The following is a 21462-nucleotide window of genomic DNA, read 5'->3' as shown; positions in this document are numbered from 1 at the left end:
TTCAGTTACGGCAGACGGATGGCAATCTGAAATGGCATTAAGCCCACAGACGGCAGAGAGCAGCTACAAAACAGTAGTGGAACGCGCCCCATCCGCCCACAGCACAATGCTCTTAAAGCCCTACGCTATCAAAAGCTGGCAAATACATTTATTTTATTTTATGGCCTTGACATTAACCTGTCATATTGTTGAGTTATCAAGGACACTTCCGCGTTTTTGTGTGTGTACATGAATGTTAAATTGAATGTACCTTTGCCCTCTGACATCTTGTCATTGTGCGTTTGGATCTTTTTCAGATGGCACACTTGCCCTATTTAAATGAGCATTTATGTGAGGATTTTAAATACTGTAGTTTCACTCAGATTAGATTATTTGAAGCTGGAATCATAACTGAGGGGAAACCAGTCCACTACAGGAGCAAAACAACAGGGCAAATTCACAACATGAATTGTGCATCACTTGATGCCACTGTCTGCCCTTTCTCAAGGCCTGATACAGAAAACGTATTCCACTGACAGCCCAAACACACCTATAACGTTTTGCAGCTAATTAAAGTTTGCTCTCTTTTGAGTCTGAATGCAGCTATCCTTGTGGCAAAGTATAAATGTTGCCTTTGCGCTATGAACACAATAGACACAACACTGGTGGAGACTGCAGCCACAGGTTCTTACCAGCTAGGTGCAGAGGCATTCCTTCAGTTCTTGTTTGGAGTATTTTTGCCCATTTTTCATTGCAAAAGGCTTCTAGCTCTGTGAGATTCATTGGGTGTATCCACAGATTTTTTATGATATGGAGTTAATTGTTTAACTTAGGTTCAGGAGCAGGACCACGCCTCAACCACTCCTCTAATCACCTGACTAACGTATATATACCAGCACAGCTCTACCAGAGGCCTGTCAGATCTCTCGAACCCACCCTCCCTCCCCATCACTTCCGCGTTTTTGTGTGTGTACAGGAATGTTAAAGATATCATTGAGGAAAACGAGGTTGACGTGACGTGATTGAATCAGGGAATCCGTGTGTCCACCACGGGAGAGGATCCTAATTGACTTTACATTGGCATTGTTTTCGTGGTGGCAGCACATAATTTCAACCCATTACGTGCTGCCACCACGGAATGTGGTGTTAAGAGGTCGTGGTCATTTCACGTATTTCTGTGAGATCAGGTTGCTTTTATGCTAATGTTCCAGTGGTTACAGAAATTGAGTCAAACAAAGGTGTCACTCATCTGATGAAAGCAATGTGTTTTCCTATGCTGTGACAAGAGTGCGTGAATGAAGCAATAAGTTTTTACATTTTATTCATGTAGGGGCTAGCTAGCCAGCCTGCTAATTTCACCATGCTTTTATGCAAATGCTACACTGGTTACAGAAAATGAGGAACAGTCATACAGGACTGTCAGTGCCTTTTCATTTCCAGAGATCAGCGGCCATGGGGAAACACCAACACTCAACTCACTCTGACCAGTGGCAAAACTTCATCACTTACTCACTTTGTCACAGGTAGTCCTGTCCATTTTTTAGGTTGACTTCACACGCTGCGGTCCAGCCAAAAATACCAAGGCACATACTTATGTGTTGAATTGATGCCATAACTACAATTGATCTAGACAATACAGCCCTCACAAAATGCCTTTTGGGAGTCTTGTGTGATTTATCCTGGCTTCATATGAGTATAGGAAATTTCCGCTAGCCACTAGACTAATTTATAATGTAAAATGTCATAGGCTTATGCTAATAACATAAGCATGTTGTATTTGTGGAGAAAATGTGTCCAGTAAAAGACAAGTGCTTTGTCTGTGAATCCTACGAGTTATAATGAAGCTGATTTGTGTACTTGTGTTTGAAACTGTCCCTATTAAGCCATGTTTAGTGTTTGTTCTGGGTGTGTTTTCAGTCAACTAAACTTTACAGCACTTCACGAAACACCACTGCCGAATAGTGTTTTGGAGGTGTAATTGCAGAGTGACACAGACACACCGCCGCATAAGTATAAATGCTCTCAACAGCGTCGGCTATGCATTGCCCTAATGCACAAGTATAAATCCACCTTAAGTGTTTCAACTCACAGAAAACAAATACTAGCTTGCAGATATACTACGGCTGGTATCAGCAGCGGATAATTGTCACAGGTGCAGTCAATGAGGTGGGTACCAGGTGAACTCCAACAAAGCATCACTATCTTCAAGACCAGCAAATTCATGATAAAAGATCAGATATTCACCAAAAAATAATTAGAGAAATCTTTCTATCTAGCTATTAAATGTATACACAAGACAGTAGTCAGAGCAATGCTGTGATGGTGAACAGATCACAGGATGCAGAGAGAGAAATGGGGGAGTAGAGGAAATAAAGAGAATGGAGAAGCAGAGGGAGCGAAAGGAGAAGACAGGTGAAACGGACATGTCATTCAGTCATACCGTCTGCAGGTGTCTCCATCTTAACAAGCAATGCTGACAACACTATGACAGCTAGCGTGTGTGTGTGTGTGTGTGTGTGTGTGTGTGCGTGCGTGCGTGCGTGCGTGCGTGCGTGTGTGCTTTCCACAGTTTTTACCTCTGCAATATCAGGACTGCAGTGGGGGTTTTTGGGACAAAAAGTTCCTAAGTGGGTCATTGGCTGGGTGGGACAGATCTACTCATGAGTAGTTTCCTGTACAATCCAAACAAACACACACACACACACACACACACACACACACACACAGACACAGATCCGCACACCGTACTATACTCTGACAGAGTGTTGTGCCTTCTTCTGATCCTGTTCGTGACGCCAATATTGTTGTTTATTAAATAGCGATGATGTGAAGATGATGAAGGACACTCCGCTGACACCATCTTGCTTGTATATAGAAAGGTTTATTACAAGAAGTACAGCATCAAATCAAGTGCCTAGGAAGCCTGAGAGAGAGTTTGAAGCCAATATGAACTGCTCTGAATAACGGCTCAATTTACCCTGCATATATAGGTCGGTTGTTTTGATGAACTTTGAGACAAAATGTGACAAGTGACAGAGAGACAATCTAGATGGAATCCAACCTTTCATCTTACTTATCTATCCTTGACCTGAGCCATAATAAAATCTTGACCTGGGCCCCTAACTGATCATATAAGACCCTGGTCATCACATAACATGTGGCACGTCAGATACTACAAGAGCATTAAAGAGTTTGAGTGAACTCATTCCCTGCATATGACCTTTGCCCTCTGACATCTTGTCATTGTGCGTTTGGATCTTTTTCAGATGGCACACTTGCCCTATTTAAATGAGCATTTATGTGAGGATTTTAAATACTGTAGTTTCACTCAGATTAGATTATTTGAAGCTGGAATCATAACTGAGGGGAAACCAGTCCACTACAGGAGCAAAACAACAGGGCAAATTCACAACATGAATTGTGCATCACTTGATGCCACTGTCTGCCCTTTCTCAAGGCCTGATACAGAAAACGTATTCAACTGACAGCCCAAACACACCTATAACGTTTTGCAGCTAATTACAGTTTGCTCTCTTTTGAGTCTGAATGCAGCTATCCTTGTGGCAAAGTATAAATGTTGCCTTTGCGCTATGAGCACAATAGACACAACACTGGTGGAGACTGCAGCCACAGGTTCTTACCAGCTAGGTGCAGAGGCATTCCTTCAGTTCTTGTTTGGAGTATTTTTGCCCATTTTTCATTGCAAAAGGCTTCTAGCTCTGTGAGATTCATTGGGTGTATCCACAGATTTTTTATGATATGGAGTTAATTGTTTAACTTAGGTTCAGGAGCAGGACCACGCCTCAACCACTCCTCTAATCACCTGACTAACGTATATATACCAGCACAGCTCTACCACAGGCCTGTCAGATCTCTCGAACCCACCCTCCCTCCCCTTCTGTTCCTCTCTCTTGTCAATCTGCTGTGTACCTCTCGCCATCTCAATCTAGGCATCGACTGGGGGGCTTTCTAACAGCACGGGCTCATCAGAACATGAGACGGAACCCCCACACTGAGTCTCTCCGCTCACATCTACACCTCACCCAGTCTGACCCTCAAATGACATCATCTCCATCCCGTTCATTCATCTGCAAATCTGCACTCCCCCATTCATCACCACCCCATTCATAACCATTTCTCTGACAATCACATCTTCATTAAACCTTTAAACTACATATCATTGTGGCGTGGTCCTTGCTAGTGAAATTTAGGTTGGGGGACTGTGAGGGCCATGGCAAAACCATCTGCTTGCGCCTCTTGAGGTAGTCCATTTTGGATTTCAGGGTGTGTTTAGGATCATTGTCTTGTTATAGAAGCAATCCTCTCTTCATCCTCAGCTTTTTTGCAGATGATGTGATGTTTGCTTGCAGAATTTGCAGGAATTCAACTGAATCCATTCTTCCCTCTACCCGTGAAATGTTTCTCGTGCCACTAGCTGCAACACAAGCCCAAAACATTATCACTCCACCCCCGTGTTTAACAGCTAGACAGGTGTTCTTTTCATGAAATTCTGCACCCTTTTTTCTCCAAACATCCCTTTGCTCATTACGTCCAAAAAGTTCTATTTAAATTCATCAGTCCACAGGACCTGTTTCTGAAAAGCATCAGGCTTGTTTAGATGTTCCTTTGCAAACTTGTGATGCTGAATTTTGTGGTGAGGACGCAGGAAAGATTTTCTTCTAATGACTCTTCCATTAAGGTCATATTTGTAAAAATGTTCCTTCACAGTTAAATAGTGCACCACCACTCCAGAGTCTGCTTAACTTTCCAGCAGGTCTTATGCAGTTAAACTGGGGTTTTGATTTGCCTTTCTAATAATTGTACGAGAAGCTCCAGACCCCAATTTGACTTACACAGTTCCTGTGTGGAACTGTGATTTCTTAATAACATTATGAACTGAGGAAACAACTACCTGCAAACACTTTGCAATCTTTTTTTAGCCTTCTCTTGCTTAGTGGGCATCGTTTTTTTTTTAGTTTTCAGACTGCTAGGCAGTTGTCTAGAGGAGCCCTTGGCTGCTGATTGTCGGGACAAGGTTTCAGGTGTCAGAATATTTATAAAGCTTTGCATCACTTGACCTTTCCTAACAGTGATTGTGAACAAGCCATAGTCCTAACAAGCTAGATCTGAGACCTTGGTAAAAGTTGTCTGAGAGCTCAAATGTTTTGGGGTGCCCAAACTTTTGCATGGTGCTCCTTTCCTTTTTTTCACTCTGAAATTGTATAAAACAAAAGTTAATACAGTCATCTTGCTTAAAATGTTGAAAAGCATGTTTCATCTTAAACTTATATGCAAAATGCTTGCATATTACCTTATTCAAATACATGCTAATAGCACAGGGGCACTGAGACGCTCTTTGCTTGGCAGCGCAGTTAGGGTTGCATTTCATCATTTGTAGGTGTTTTGAGAATTACACAGTTTCTCTTGTCTTATTAATGCAGGTTTAGCAGCTGCAAAAAAATATACGTCTTTTTGTGAATTTGCCCCTCAGTACCATCAAGCTGAGGGTTGGGCAGGATGTGGGGCTGAGGATAGTTGGGGGTCCTAACTCTAGATTTGGCTGTTGGTGTGTTTTACTGGGATACTGATACTGAATAGAAAGGCTGCACAAGTGGTAAATATTAACAGAATTTTTTGAAAAAAGAAAGTAGACTTAAACCGATTACAATTTTTTGGGCTGATCCAGATTTCTGATTTCCAGAGTGTTTGGATGGCCGATACCAATTTTGGCCGATTCCGATTTCATTTTTTTCAAACCACTTTACAGCACACAAGATATTGCAATATTTTCTATATTTACTTTATTAGAATACCCTATTTTAGCCTGGCAGGTGTTGCATACTGCAAACATGTTGTTCTCCTCAGACACTTTAAAAAAATTCCATACGGCCGACATGGTGTAGGTCGCCTGTACGAAAGCCCTTAGCGCTGAGGACTCGCCCGCCAGTAAGTGCGCAGACACGCGGATCTTCGGCAACCGGACATGTGCCTCGTCGGTTTCAAGCAACACAGTGCAGCAGTGAGAGCTCCGCAGTTAAGTTTAACATGTACAATTAACAACCTTCTCCTTCGCTCTTTTGATGTGTGTGCGTGAATGATTAAGGTGAGAAGCTGCCCATGCTTAAAGATTGTATATGCATATTTGTAAGAATTGAGTGTAAAGCTATTTCTCCTTTTGTTTATTTCAGAACCACACATATGCATATTTTAGACTGACCGGCCGGTCGCAGGTCATGGCCGATCACGTGGAAATCGGCCCAATTCTGAGCACTGCCGATTAATTGGTGCAACTTAAAAAAAAAAAAAAAAAAAGGTTTTGTCTCAAATACACTTTCCTTTTAGCCTAGAAATCCAGATGAATACATGGATACATTGCAGCTAAAGCATGAAACCACTGGTGGTGATTGAATTCAGATAAACCAGTGTCCTGGTTTTTTGACAGGACACACTCACCATGACAAAGAGGATAAAATTCACCATATGAAAAAATTCCCACTAGGAGAGGACAGCTATAGTAGGGACTTCTGAAAACACTGTAACACTGCCAGCTCAGAGCTGAACGCTGACTGAGAGCTTGAGAAACAGCTCAGCTCAAAGTGATACTAACTCTCAGGGAATGTTCAGGAGGAGGGTGTGGAACCATGCCTGCCAGACTCTTTGCTTGTCTGCTGTGTGTTAAACCCTAATCATGGTATCTCGTTTCCTTGAGAGGGACCTCTTGTGTCCACTCTGTCATGTCGTCTTCAGAGATCCTGCTCACCTGTCATGCAGCTACAGCCTCTGTAAACCTTCACCGCAGAGCTCCTGGGCTGAGAGAGAAATCCATGAGTGTTTAGCTTGTGAGAGAAGATTTTCAAGGAGTGACCTGGCTTCTAACTGGGAGTTCAAGAAACCCCTTGGCAACCTTTCTGTGAGCACACGGAGAGAACCAGGTGACCAACATGGTGAAGCAGCGGGCAGCCATACCTGTCAGGCCAAACAACCTTGGACCTGGAAGTGACGCACCAGTGATGACAGGCGCAAAAGGAAGAGCCGGTGGAAGGATGGTCGCTTTTATACCGGCCCATCTCATGACGGCCACCAGTGGCGCTAAATACAAGCAGTGGCACTAAATAACATAGATGGCACATCTATGCTGCTACATTTAGATTATGTGTTTCAAAGACAACTGTGTATTGTGTACGTAACAGAGCGCAATACGAGTTAAAATTGTAATTTCCAATAGTGACAAGCAATATTTATGTGCTTTACTAAATTTACACAAGCACTACGAGTGGTCAGGAGCAGGAGTAGATTTTTTTTAGTAGCTACGAAAAGATCGGAGCTACTAAAATATTGACGAATGCGTACATGCACGTAAATTTCTGTCTGTGAACAGTTTACACACAATTTCCTTCTGCTCACGTTTCATGAATGAGACCCAATGTGGGTAAGTGTTGACATGCATCAGATGTAGAGCTCAGCTTATTAATTTGCCAGGTCAGCATACTGACCTGATATTAGCTTATTGCTGTATATGTCAGCGGATATATAAGAATATAAGAAATGATTGTATAGAAAACTACATTTAATGTAATTTAGAAACAGTGTCTCCATTACCTATAATGTGAAATATTTGACTGTACATTTACAGTAAATTACTGGCTACTAGTCGATCACTTTCACTGTAAGTTAAAGTAAATTGTGGTGAAATGACAGCTGTATACTGTGATCTCACAGAAGTTATGCCTGCATATTACTGTGATTCAGCAGTATGTTCCTGTAAAATTACTATATTTAACTGTAACCTCACAGTTAAAACCCATTAAACCACTGTATTACAGTAGGTTCCTGTAAACTATTTTATTTATTCTATTGATATTATTACTTATTTGGAATTTTACTGTAACTTCACAGTGTATGTACATTGGATTACTGTGATTTAGCACTATGCACCTGTAGAATTACTGTATTTCACTGTAATCTTACATGTATACCCCATGTATTACTTTGATTTAGCAGTATATTTCTGTAAAATTACTACATCTACCTGCATGAGTTTCATAAAGATTGATATCATAGTTGCAGCCTTTAAGGTGATAATAATGTAATTTATTGTGAAATATTACAGGTACATATTGTAACTCTGGAAATAATTTGCAGTGTAGTCTGCCTACCAAAGAGTGCTGACAAGTAGACTTTTACACTGTAAGATGTCCTGTTCAATATGTATCATGGTCACAATTCTTAACACAACAACAACAACAACAAAAATCAAACATACCTGAATTTAAATTGTTCATATTACTGTACTTGTTGATGGGGGGAAAAAAGTACTTAAAGGTTTAGCGTGTGATTTAAAGGGATTTAGTGACATCTAGCAGTGAGGATTGCAGATTGCAACCAGCTAAAACTTCTCCCGGTTAGCATTCATTGAGTGTTCATTGTTCAGGAGGTTTTTACTAGTAGCAAAATTATCCACAGAGATCTCTTCCTCTTGAAAACAAACGGAGCAGCTGATTTAAACTGGTAAAAATGCTGAATAAAGTAGGGATGCACGATATTGGATATTTTGCCAATATCCGATATGCTGATATGTAACAACTTATTTGGCCGATAACCAATACAGATATTGATATATCCACTTTTTTCCCCACCTAATTTTAGTGATCATCAAGTTGTTTTTTTGTAGTGGAATTAACATCACATTATGCATGCATACTTTTATCATGATGGCCCTCCAGCAGATGGAGACATGAAATGCAATACTTTTCAATGTATGTAATATTCATTCATTGTGCAAAATAAGAAAAATATTATCGGCCAATACCAATGACGTACCAATATTACCAGCATGTTGATTCTGATTGGTTCATTTTAAAGCCACTATCAGCCATTACTGATGACATGCCAATATTATCATGCATCCCGAGAATGAAGCAGTTTTATGTTACAAATCAGTGTGTCTCAGATGCTGCTCATTGCAGAAGGGCTGCTGACTATTGTGGCTAACATGAAAACGCAAAATAGCCAATGCCCCTAACTGGAGTCAGTGTTTTTGGTATTGTTGCTTTTACTGAAGGATCTGAATACTTTCCAGTACATTATCCAGGTTGTAATTTTTAAGGTAGTGGTAGGTTAACCTATTTGCCATCTAGTTTTTCTAGTATACCAAAAGATTCCTTTTAGGCTATGCAATATGTGTATTATTCATTAGCCATTTGGAACTAGAGGCTATGCTGCTGCATTTAGCCTCCATGTGGAACTGGAGGCTAAATGCAGCAGCATACTTTCTTCGCAGCATGAGTGTCAAATTATTTTCTCATATGAACAATAACATATTTTTAAGGAAGATATGGTTGTAACATATTAACATGTAAACATGTCTGTTAGTGAGTTTGCCTGTGAGCCTGACAGCTGGATATTTCAAAAAAGTGCATTACCAATACCTTTGCTGGAGTGGTAGGCCTTGAGCCAAAGAGAAAAGTCAAGGAATTGATTCAACTTCAAATTGAAGCCAAATGAGTGATGTCTACAGGAGGAAAACTAAATTGGAGAGTTGTTGTCAGAGTGCCTTCTTGTTTTGAAAGAGTGGGCATTGGTTATTGTTTTTGTGTGGATATTTCATTTCAAAATGAGACTTGTCTCAGAGTTTTTATGCAGCTTATTCTTTGTTCCACACATGGCTGATTCTGCAGGCCTCTCACTCCATCTCTGCAGACAGTCTGACACCCGATCAAACTTCTGACCTGAAAACATAAATGGTCTCGTCCACTCTCACAGCAGCCAGAGTCATTGAGCTCCAAAGACACTGCTAACCCCATTTAGCCTGATGCTCTCTGAAAATGACCCTCCTTATTCTGACTCAGTTGATCGGAGGTGTCCAGATATTTGTATGTAGGCCACTACTGCAGGGAATTGACTGCTGAGTGATGCTGCACTATAGATTGAACTGGAATCAGGCCACAAATACCACCAGCCACCACAATTTGGGATCTTTTCTTTAATCAGTCAGTTAGGATCCTGGCGCTAAATATGATCATGTGGTTGAGAAGGTTTTGCAACCCCCATGGCTCATTGAATGGGTTACTAATCCATGGGATAAGGGATGCACAATATTGGATTATTAGCCAATATGTGATATGCTGATATATAACATATTTGGCCAATAACCAATACAGATATCAAAATACCCACTTTTTCCCACTTAATTTTAGTAATCAAGTCTCTTCTGTAGTCAAATTAACAGATTCTGATAGTTCATTTTAAAGCCAATATTGGCCGATACTAATAACATGCTGATATTACCATGCATCGCTAATTTTATCCATGACTTAAAGGTTCTCTAACCTTGACGAAGTAGATCTTTTGAACCTAAAGCTGGATCTTTTCCTAACCCTAACCAAGTGGTTGGTTTTTGTGTTAACTCCTCACCTTAACTCTAGGAAATAGCCATATAAATGAATAACTTACCTAAGGAACTGCTTAAGGCAATGAGAAACAACTTATTTGTTATCTTGAACTTTTAGAAAAGAAGAAGAAGGTCCACAGACGAAATGCTTGAAATGTGTCACTGGTTTTTTTTTTGTTTTTGGTTTTTTTTTGGGATGTGCTAAATAAATTTATATTGCACTTCAACTGGGAGCAAAAAGTGTGCGGACCTTCCTCTTCTTTTCTGACTGCCCTTTTTTTTTTTTTGGGTCCAGCACCTGTCTTAAGGCCAAAACACGCCGGCGCCGTATGATGTGCGTCAAAACAGCCACCCCCATTATTTTCTATTTACAAACCCATACCGACGGCACCGCGGCACTTTACGCTATTGTCCTATTTTTCCAGCGTCGCTGCCCTTCAAAAAGCGCTATTTTGTACTTCCCAGCTCCCATAGTAGCAGATCTGTTTTCAAGTTATTAATAACACAAAGACAACTACAGTAAGCTAGTTTCTACAACAAGCTGGCTTGTCTAGTTTTCGTGGTCGTCCTGCGTTGTGTGTTTTCTTCTTGCGCCCGTCTTCTTCCTCGTCTTTTGTTCTAATTGGCGGTTTGCAACCAGTACTACCACCTAGCGGACTGGAGTGTGCAGTAGAAGTCCGGTTGATGCCCTGCAACATGACGCTTTTTGTGTGTGTTGGGGGCGGCACTTGACTCGCGTCAATGACGCCGCCGTCATATGACGCCGCCGTCATATGACGCCGCCGATGTGTTTTGGCCTTTACTGGATGTGCGCTGCTTCCATTATTTTGAACTTTTGAAATCTATTGTCATTTAGATTCAGGATTAACCTTGTGCTTTTGGTTTCCTGACGAGTGTTTACCCAAGGGTACACCACTTCATCTGACTCTTGATGATCACAGATCACTTTATTCTTTTGAGTGTTAACTAAACATTCACAGAGTAAATAAAAATGTATGATCCACACACCGACGTAAGGCAAGTACTTGGCAGTAAGTACTCGGCTCTAATTTGGAACCGATTTTCGGTTCCCAACCCCACAGATCTCCCGCAGCATCACTCAACACTGCAGGAAGATCAAAAGTTCTCCAAGCTACTGTATCATATTGTGAATGTTTCATAGCAAATGCTACATGAAGTAGCTCAGAAAGAACAGATTTCTACTCAGTGAACCCCTAAAGTTGTCCCTCCATTGAGATACCCAACACAAGGAAGAAGCAATAGTTCTAATACAATCTCTGATAGCTCACATGGAGAACAAATTAGTGCTTGACAGATATGGGATTTTTTTGTTACTGATTTTAGAGGGGAAAATTTCCCAGATTACCAATATTGCGGCTGATGTAGTGGATTTTTGAGCTGGAATAGAAATAGATCTTTTCTGTGTATATTGCTCACCAGTTTTGCCCCAATATGACTATGAGCAGGATGAGCAATCGGCTGCTGAAGACTTTCAGCCTTAACACAGACTTGGATTTAATGGAAGGAAAGAGAATTTAGTTTGTGGTGGTTTTAAATTTTTAAAAGTAAGATCTCTTTCCAATATCAGTTTTGTTGTTTCTCTGAGTAACCCCTCAGGAGACACTACCAACAGTTTTCATAGAGACGATTTCTTTCGAAAGTCGTGTCAGGGGCGCTACTTCTGCAAAGACTTTGCTGCTGTTGACTTCTTTTCTGAGGCATTCATCAGAATATTGGGACTGCATGATACTGGAAAAAACTGACATTGTGAGATCTGTATTATTTTGGAAAGAATAAATCATTCTAGATAGCTGTGGACTCTATCTCTATATAACTGGTTGTAGTGTACCAATCACAAAAGCAGGTGAGCACTGGAATTATGGAGGGGAAATTAGGCAGTTTAATGCAGGTTCTCACACCATTACACCATTGTATTCACCATTGTACTCATATTGTACTCTCTGATCAATTCAGATTAAAGTCAGTGATCTAACATATCCTGTGATTTGCTGTGCATGCAGAGCATGCATGTCCCTTTCAAGCAACAAACTCTTGGGCCTTTCCCACTGTCACTTTTGACCCTGCTGAATCAGGTCATGCCACTGCAATTTGCATTTCCATTATCAGTTCAGAGGTGCTGTGCCACACTGAGCTGGTCCAGAAGTCGGGCTGCCCTCAAGCAGGCAGCGGAGACGTCTCGCTAAAGCTCTGTGTGTTGCAAGACTGTACTTACCTCTGTCTGCAGGAGACCAGAGAGAAAGCAGGCATGAAAATCACTCACCTTTCGGCGAAATTCGCCGTTTTGAATACAAAATAGGTGACCTATGGAATCGTGTAGATCCGATGAGAAAATATTTTTGGGGGGAGCTCTGTGGAGCGAAGCCACAGAAAAAAGACATAGCGAACATATGCGTGCGGGCATTTCATTTTTTCCTGTGGATGCATGTAATAACGTTAAGTGGTGCTCCCAGTCCCAAGGACAGGAAGCTGAGGGACAGACTAACCACAGTCGTGATGAGGAGGAGGATAAGACCAGAAATAGGACAGGTGCGATGTGAAGGCATAGCCTACTATGCATTACATTTTAGCCAGAGGAAAACCTTTTTAGTAGTACTAAGTGGGATTTTTTTGTTGTAGTAATAAGTTGACTAAAAGTTGACTATAGGGCCTATTGCCCAATTTATACTTCCTTAGTTCATGGCTGTGAGCCATGGAGATATAAACTGGGGTTATGTAATACAAGAGCAGGGCTGGGCAGGACAGGGCAGACAATTATATTGTGCATAAAATTAGATGCATTAGGATAGAGTCATATGCTCTTATTTTAAGTTAAATAATAAGCACATAGCCATTTGTGTCCCAGTCCGCCCCTGGTCTTGTCTCTTACAACATATGTGAACATGTAAAGATACTTTATTTGCACTTAGTTATACATTCGTACTTTTGTTTTTGTGCAATCTTATAATTCTGCATGTGACCACCACTAGAGTACATCTAAAAGAAATCAGATATGAGCATTTGGAAGCTCATTTTTCCACTAAAAAACAATCGAGGAGCATAACCCCTGGACCCCATAGCAGGTGCTGTGTCTCGTATCCTTCTCACCTTTTTCACCCCAATCCATTTTCATGCCTGGAAAGGCTTCTGTAAAAGTCTCTGTGTTCAGCTCTCAGAACTTTTAATGATAATAATAATAATAATAATAATAATAATGATAATGATAATACTTTTTATTTATCAGCATCTTTCAAGACACTCAAGGTCACTGTACTTAGAGTATAAATTTAAAAAAACAACACAGCAGCAATTGTAGCTTCTGGCTGAATCTCTGTGGTTTGGAGTTTTGTTTCTCTCCTGCATCCTGTTTTGACTTTAGATATCTGCATTATTTTACTGTTTCATGTTCACTTTCAGCGGAATTAGGAGAAATACAGACCCTCCCATCTGAGTAGATTTGTGTTGTTGGAAAATTTAGTACATCTGAATGTAAGTATTTTGTAGCACTGTTAAGTTGCACATATTTTCCTGTATAAAGTTATGATTGTCAATCAGCAGTCAGGTAGAAGACAATTGATCTTGCAGGTGTCAATGAATTAGGGTTGGGTACCAAATTTGGGTTCACCTTCAGACAGAAGATTAGCTCTGTGCATGATTAAAAAAGAGCGGCGGGGAAGAATTTCTTTCTTTCTTTTTAGTCTATAATAGCCTATGTCATCCCTGCAGCTTGTTCAAAAATTCAAATATTGTCATTACAGACAAAGTAAGACCTCAAAAAATGTACCATGTACTGAAACCAGTAGCAGCATTTGTTATAATGTGAAAGGTGCCTATCTCTATAATAAATGGACCTACAGCAGACACAAAGGAATAATCCCATCTGAAGCAGCCTCCATCAGTGATGATACTGAGAGATGACTTTGAATGACCTCTCCTGGGAGCCTCCATTGTTTCCACTGTGATACCGTGTGTAGTGTATGATTATAGGGTATGTTTGTGCCTATACCTGCACCTCCTGGAAAGATCATGGTTTGTGTTTTTGGATGTGTGTGGGATCCCACACTGGAGGTCATTGTACCAGAGACAAAGACAGACATGAGGGAGAACAATAGCATAGCAGGGGACCAGAGCAGAGTGGATAAGCAGATGAAAATGGGGGAAATAGAAAGTGGCAACATAAAAATTCAGATTTAGTTTTTCTTATCTGCCCTCCTCTCCCCAGTCGTATGATTTTCAGATTTGTTTTTTCTCAATAAGACCTTTGTGTGGGAAATGGATTATGAAACGTGGCACACTCTGAGCAACACGGGCGAGGAGAGGAGGTCTGTGTGGAACTTCAGAGGTCTGTCTCTCAGCTCCCTGCTCAGTGTTCTCCACCCAAAAACTGGATGATGAATTGGTTTTGTCACCTATTAATAAGTGTTAGGACAAGTGTTTCACAGAGTGCATTCTCAGCCAAGTATTATCCTTTCATTCAGCTTGGATTTGACCTGTTTGGTCACTGCTGTTGGATACTTTGTACGTTTCTATTTCAGGAATACAAAGAATTCATTTTCTGTCAATACTCTTTGAACCCTGATATTTTTCTTTAATTGTCTAACAAAATGTGCACAAATTTGCAATGATTTCCAGAACAGAAATGTGAACATTAGATATAACTAGGTTCAAAATTCTTTTTACAGAGGGAATTCTGGATTTTTTTTATGTCACTCCATAAATCAGAAAATACTGTCAACAAAATAAAAAAAGATAAAAAAAAAAAAAAAAATCAGTTTAATCAGGCTATGAGTTATATACAGTATGAACAAGCCCCTCTGTAAAAAACCTTTAGAGCATAGACGGGAATAAAACTGGAAAATGTGATGTATGTAAGTGCTACTGGTTTTGCTATTTCAGGCTCAGTGTATGAGAAAAAAACTAACTTTAAGAATCCTTTTAAAATTGACAACTCACTGCCATGGGAAGTCGTTGTTTTAATGATCCTGTTTAAATGCATCTAAAATAAGAACCACAATAGTAAGAGCATTTTGAGGTTTTGGGTGATGTGGGGCCAGAAATGAGCATATGTCAAAAACTAATACCATATATAGTTGAAGTAAGTAATGGAGTGTTGTGAAATACTTTGTTTCTACATTTAAAAAATTGTTTGGATCAATATGCTTTTTTTAATCTTGTAAAAGCTGACAAAAATACTTTGCTTTTTTCTTAATGTAATAATTTCAATACTTTCACCTAATATTATTGTTTATTGCTATACATAACTTTTAGCTTAGGTTGTACAGATTGTAGTGATATGAAGCATTTGAAGATACTCCAAGGAATGACATCACAATAAGCAAAAATATAAATGTAGACACTGACAGACCATTTCTATTGCAGAGTTCAAAGGGTTAAAGATTTATATTGTAAAATTCCATACATATTTAAACAAAAAATAAGACAGTAGGGTAGATATTTTAACAGTTTTCCTCTGTGGGTGTACAGGGTCACAGCACCCATTGGAACACCATCAGTCTCCCAGCCTAATGGCCTGCAGAGGCTGTACATCTTGTGCTCCCTGTTTTCCTCTCTCTCTCCACAAACGTTCTTCATCTTTATACTCAGGCTCACATAAATATGGGCGGCAGTTAAATTCAAAGGCCTCATACACATGATTGAAATCAGGTGAATAATCATCCAAGACTTTAAACATCTCTTCAATAACAACAAAGTACATTTTCTATAGGTTACTATACTCTCTCCAAATGTCACACTAGAGGCCGACACTGTTGTGTTACATGTCATGCCCGTCACGCTTATTTTTTATTCTGCAAAGCAGCAGTATAGTGTATAATCACACACTGGAGCGGAATGATGCCAACATCATTTGGTTCTGTGTAAAAATGCAAAGGAGGCATAAAAAAGGGACTTCATAGTGGCTCTATAGCGCCATCTCTGTGTCAAAAGGACAAGTGTGTACACACGGCCCTGCAGTCTCATGCCCTTTTATGGGGATATGTGGGCATTTACCTATGCTAATTCGGATCCCCTGGCATGCACTGTCAACTTAAGAGGACAGTGGGATCCATCACTATAAGAACACAGGTATGAACAATTCTGCTGTTAAAGAACATTTGAATCTGACATAAACTTTTCTTAAGAACAAATTTAGGAAACCTCTTCTGAAAATTTTGGTGAATAAGGCCCGTGGAGTCCAGAGTGAGACAGAACAATCTGTGCACATACGGGGCGAGACAGGTGGAGGAAAAGCACAATACAATACACACTTCACACTTCCACAGCCAGTACCATTGTACATTCTGTCTCACTGGAATAGTTTACTGGAACACTTAAAGGAGATACTGTCAATGTCATAATGTTTCCTGCTATGACAAATCAAAATGTCTGCAGTGAAACAGGTATACCTGCCTGATATGGTTGTGTGTGAACTTGTGTGTTCATGATTTATGACTCTCCCTTGGTGATCGTAAGGATGTGAGGTCAGAGGGACTGCAGAATCTTTACGTACCTTCCCAAACCCTGTGCTGCTTTTGAATGCAGCTTACTCATTTTCACCCTGTTGTGTTTATGTCCATTCAGGTCAGGACTAGAGTTGGGCGGTATCCAAATTTTGTTACCGTAAAACCTTCCCCACATTTTCCCGGGGGATATACGGTTAATTAAACCGTAATTAAAAATCACTTTGAAGGGATCAGAGGTAGTCGCCAAAATGTCGGCTTGCGCCTATACCGTTCAGAAACAGAATAGCAAACATTACATAGGCCTAAGAATACTGAAAAAAATAACAACAAAATATGTACAACATTAACAACTTTTATTAACAAATATTTTAAAAAGTGCAAATGCAGCAGTCAACCAAACAATGACACAACAACAAATTGGTCTGTGGGCTACAGTCCATTTCCAAAAAAGTAACAATAAATAACAACAGCAGTAACGAAAATTCGTGCTATACAGCGTATCCTCAGACCGCGATGGGTACTGTCTTTTGGTTTATTTTTAGAACCTATCAACATAAATCAAATAAGTTAAAAGCACAGCTCTACACCATCCAGTACTAGGACTTATCAAATAAGAAAAACAGAACAATAAATATTAAGGCATAAGCAAAAATGGGCATATATAATCCTATCCTGAGAAGCAACAGGAAATACTGTTCCTTGGTTTATTTTTAGAGCCTACCTTTAGTTTGAAAAGTTCACCCTCTCCAAGTCTGAACTGTTTTGTCTGTCAGAATAGGCTACTCCTCACTGAAAATGAAATAAAAACCAAGTATAATGATAACTATAGCAGCATCACATGCTTCAAAACTATTCAAGGTTTTTCACTAGAAAAACCAGCATGTTTACTTTTTCCAGCTGGAGCAGGGCATGTAGTGGATTGACAACTTTGGCAGCGGTGCTGAACACCCCCTCTGATGGGAGCGTATCTATGTTTCCAGGGTTCTATGTTTCCCGGGTTCGATGTTCCCCACTTAACCCTGCAAAAAAGATTGTATGTTCCCCACTTACACAAAAAAGGTTCTATGTTTCCCAGGTTCTATGTTGCCCACTCAACCAAGCGGGAAAAATAGAACCCTTTTTGTGTAAACGGGGAACATAGAACCTTTTTTGCAGGGTTAAGTGGGGAACATAGAGCCCGGGAAACATAGAACCCTGGAACCATAGATGGAGAACTCTTGGCACAAATGCACAGGTACTTTCGGGCAACCCTCGACATCAGAGGAAAACACCTGGCCCATCACATTTCCACCAGAGAAGGGGGTCTTTGTCTCCCTGAATAACAGGCTCGTGACAACAGGCAGTTATCTCTGCTCCTGCTCGCTCTTGTATGGTGCTGACCAGACCTCGCACCGCATCGGCTTTTCTTTGAAGGAGACTGCCCAGTCTTTTTTTGGGTGGTTCGGGTGGCGCTTCTCCCTCTGCCACTCTGATGGCCACTGGACCTGCTGCCGCTTGCAGAAGATATTAAGTTGTGTCTTTTTTGGGGACTAACTCGCTTGATGCGCAGTTTGCCATCTTTTCTCACGTCTGAGCTGTCACGTGACAATGTCACACCCAAAAACTTTATCAAATATCATCTCCCGAATCAACAGTTAAGCGAAACATTACAGCCTACTATTAGTTTTAAATTGTAACAGTATTAAATTGAAAACTTAACCACACATGGGCTACATAGGTGCTGGACAAGCACTCATTATTTAGGCATTTTAAATGGCGGTAATGAAACTGATACCGTTGCTACTTTTAGATACCACGGGATACCTTAATATCGTATTATCGCCCAATCCTATTGTGTAGTCACTTTGTGGTCTTTTTGTGTCTCCTCCTAGTTGTGTTAATTGATGTGACATTTTGCAGTCAAAGGCCAGGGGCTTGGGGATCCAGGGGCGGTGTGGCTAACACTATGGCCTCTTTTAAACCAAGCAGACTGGTTCAGTCCAGTTCAGTTAGGTAAACATTAGAACTGTCATTTTTTTGTTTCCATTTTGAAAAGTTGTGGATGATACCAATAGAACTGTCCCCATTTTAGGTCATCCCTCTGTTGGGGTACCTAGTACACAGATTGGGTACTTAAAGGTGGAGCTAGAAACACTTCAGTCCGTTGACTGGTAGAGAACTGTCACCCTTGCTCAGGGCTGAGTTGTGGCTTGTTTTAAAGGTTATTAACCACTGTTCATACAGTGGCAAGTTTCTGCAGACGTTCCTCTATCAGCGGTGAAGAGGAAACACGTTGAAAGTTGGACGAAGGAGTCAGTGACAACAACCCTGCCCTCACTGCAGAGTATGGTCTACGGTAGAAACTGTAAACAAATATTGGCTTCGGGTACCTGTTCTATTGTTTATGTATGGTTCTAAAGTTACTATACCAAAAGGTTTTTGTGGAAATGCAGCTTATTGGTCCCCTGCACTGTGTAATCAGTAATCCAGCTCTGTAAAGGCTGAGATGAAGCACTTGTGAAAGCTGGCTAGTGAGGGTACCCCTCATCTCTGCAATCACTGCTGTTTTACCTAACTGCGGACACGCCAGTCCTCAACCCAAGTTGAATCCCAGGTACGGAACCTCCTGCCACCCATCTGCACACTTCCTTGGGTTGGCTATGAGCCCCTTCTGCTTCAAGGACTCAACTACTGCCACCACCCACTGCATACGCTGCCTTCATCTGCTACTATGGATGATAACAACATCCAGGTAGGCAGCTGATAGGCGAAGAAGGCACAGCAGTGCCTGCACTTCCTGCGGCAGATGAGAAGGGCCTCCCTCCCCCCTCCCATCCTAACCACCTTCTACAGAGGGACCATCGAGAGCCTGCTGACCAGCTGCATCTCCGTCTGGTCTGGGAGCTGCAGGGCCTCAGACTGGAAGTCTCTGCAGAGAGTGGTGAGGACAGCGGAGAAGATCATCGGGACCCCGCTCCCCAACATCCAGGACATAGCAGATAGCCGCTGCCTATCCAGAGCCCACCGGATCCTCTCTGACACCACCCACCCCCAGCATGGACTGTTGTCCCGACTGGCGTCTGGCAGAAGGTTCCGCAGCATCCGCTGCAGAACAGCCAGACTCAGAAACAGTTACTTCCCCCTGGCCATCAGACTGCTAAATGTCAAATAACCCGACCCCCCCTTCCCCCCGCCCACACACCCACACCCACCCACCCACCCCACGGACAATAACGGAATATCTTTCTGATGGACAGCCTTTTCTCAGTGCACTTTTTCATATGGACAATATTTCTGTGCAATATTATTATGGAGGTATGGTTTTGGTGATTAATTCTCCTCATCCCAGGGGAGTCTCCCAGCACTGGGCCACACACCCTGGGCCTGAGGAGAATTAATTAATTAATTAATTAATTACCTCTTATTTGTGCAATAACCCCCCCAGCTGCTACAATGTTTCTGTTTACACAGTTTATATACTGGTTTCTGTTTTTGCACTACACTGTTTACACTGCGTATATACTGGTTATTCTGTTTTGCACTACACTGTTTACACTGTTTATATACTGGTTATTCTGTTTTGCACTATTTATTCTGTTGTTTACATTCTGTTTATCTATTTATTCTCTATTGCACTCATTATTATTATTTTAGCTCTTGTTTTTTAGTTATATAGACTATATTTTTAATTTTTAAACTGCCCCATAATTCCATCTCTGTTGTAATCCGGAAGCCAAGCAACGACATTTCGTTGCCAAAATCTCACTGCTGTGTTTTTTTGTGCAATGACAATAAAGGAAGTCTAAGTCTAAGTCTAAGTCTGAGTGATAAGGCAGTGTGTTGGACAGAGGCATTCTGTATACACTCAGATAACAATGCATTACACAAGAGTTGGCTGACTGAAATATTAAAGTCTACAGCGACTTAAAGCACAAGATAGGACATGTTGACTCTTTCTATGTTTAACCAAGCCACAGTCTTTCACCAACTGTAATGAAGTGTTTTAGTTGCATAAACCTATCAATACACAGGACACACAACATAAACTCTGGCCTCAGCAGAGACCTGTACATCTTAACATCCGCACTGACCTGCCCCTTATCACTGCTGTGCATATATCAAGTTTAAAGAAGTTCTCACAGTGTGAGGATTCTCACACTTTGTAATTTGTCTATCACAGTCCCAAAAACACTTTAGTATGACCTGCAGAAACTTGCACATAAGGCAGACAGTTTGATTTTTCTGCTGATTGAGCACTGCTTACTTAATCTGCCAAAGGACAAATGTGTGCATGTCCCTCATGGCAAAGCCATGGTCATCCTGGCAGTAATAATAGCATTTTGATGATTATAAGGTGTGTGTGGATGATGAGTAGTCAGCAGCCTGATACAGTCACAGTCGTGTGTCATCAGGCCTGATTGTGTGACAGCAGGAGTTTGTGTCCTAAATCCTGATGTAACATTACTGGGAAGAAAATGTACTGATTCAACCAACTGGCTGCTTCGCTGCAGGCCCTTATGCAAGAGCTGCATTGTCTGTGTTTGGAGGGATGGCAGGAGAAGAAAAACAGTAATCTGTGTCTGTGTGGGTGGCTGTGTTTGTACCAGTGAACCAAAAAAATATTGGGTTTTTAATTGTATGTCTTTTTTTAATACT

At 41.0% G+C, this 21462-nt stretch overlaps 1 protein-coding gene across 14 annotated transcripts in view; it reads left to right on the top strand.

The window, feature by feature from the left end:
* Positions 1–21462, top strand: part of LOC125882978 (pleckstrin homology domain-containing family A member 5-like) — a 603488-nt gene that overhangs the window by 35319 nt on the left and 546707 nt on the right. The window contains exon 4 of one of the 14 annotated variants that reach the window (XM_049567043.1): positions 6727–19991. The exons of the other annotated variants lie outside the window; for them this stretch is intronic. Coding sequence (XP_049423000.1) covers positions 6727–6979 — 253 coding nt within the window. The 3' untranslated portion in view covers positions 6980–19991. Of the gene's footprint in view, positions 1–6726; positions 19992–21462 lie in introns of those variants that run through there. 14 annotated transcript variants of the gene reach the window in all.

Source organism: Epinephelus fuscoguttatus, linkage group LG22 (genome assembly GCF_011397635.1).
Source record: "Epinephelus fuscoguttatus linkage group LG22, E.fuscoguttatus.final_Chr_v1".
Lineage (NCBI taxonomy): Eukaryota > Metazoa > Chordata > Actinopteri > Perciformes > Serranidae > Epinephelus > Epinephelus fuscoguttatus.
This window is presented reverse-complemented; position numbering and strand designations above follow the sequence as displayed.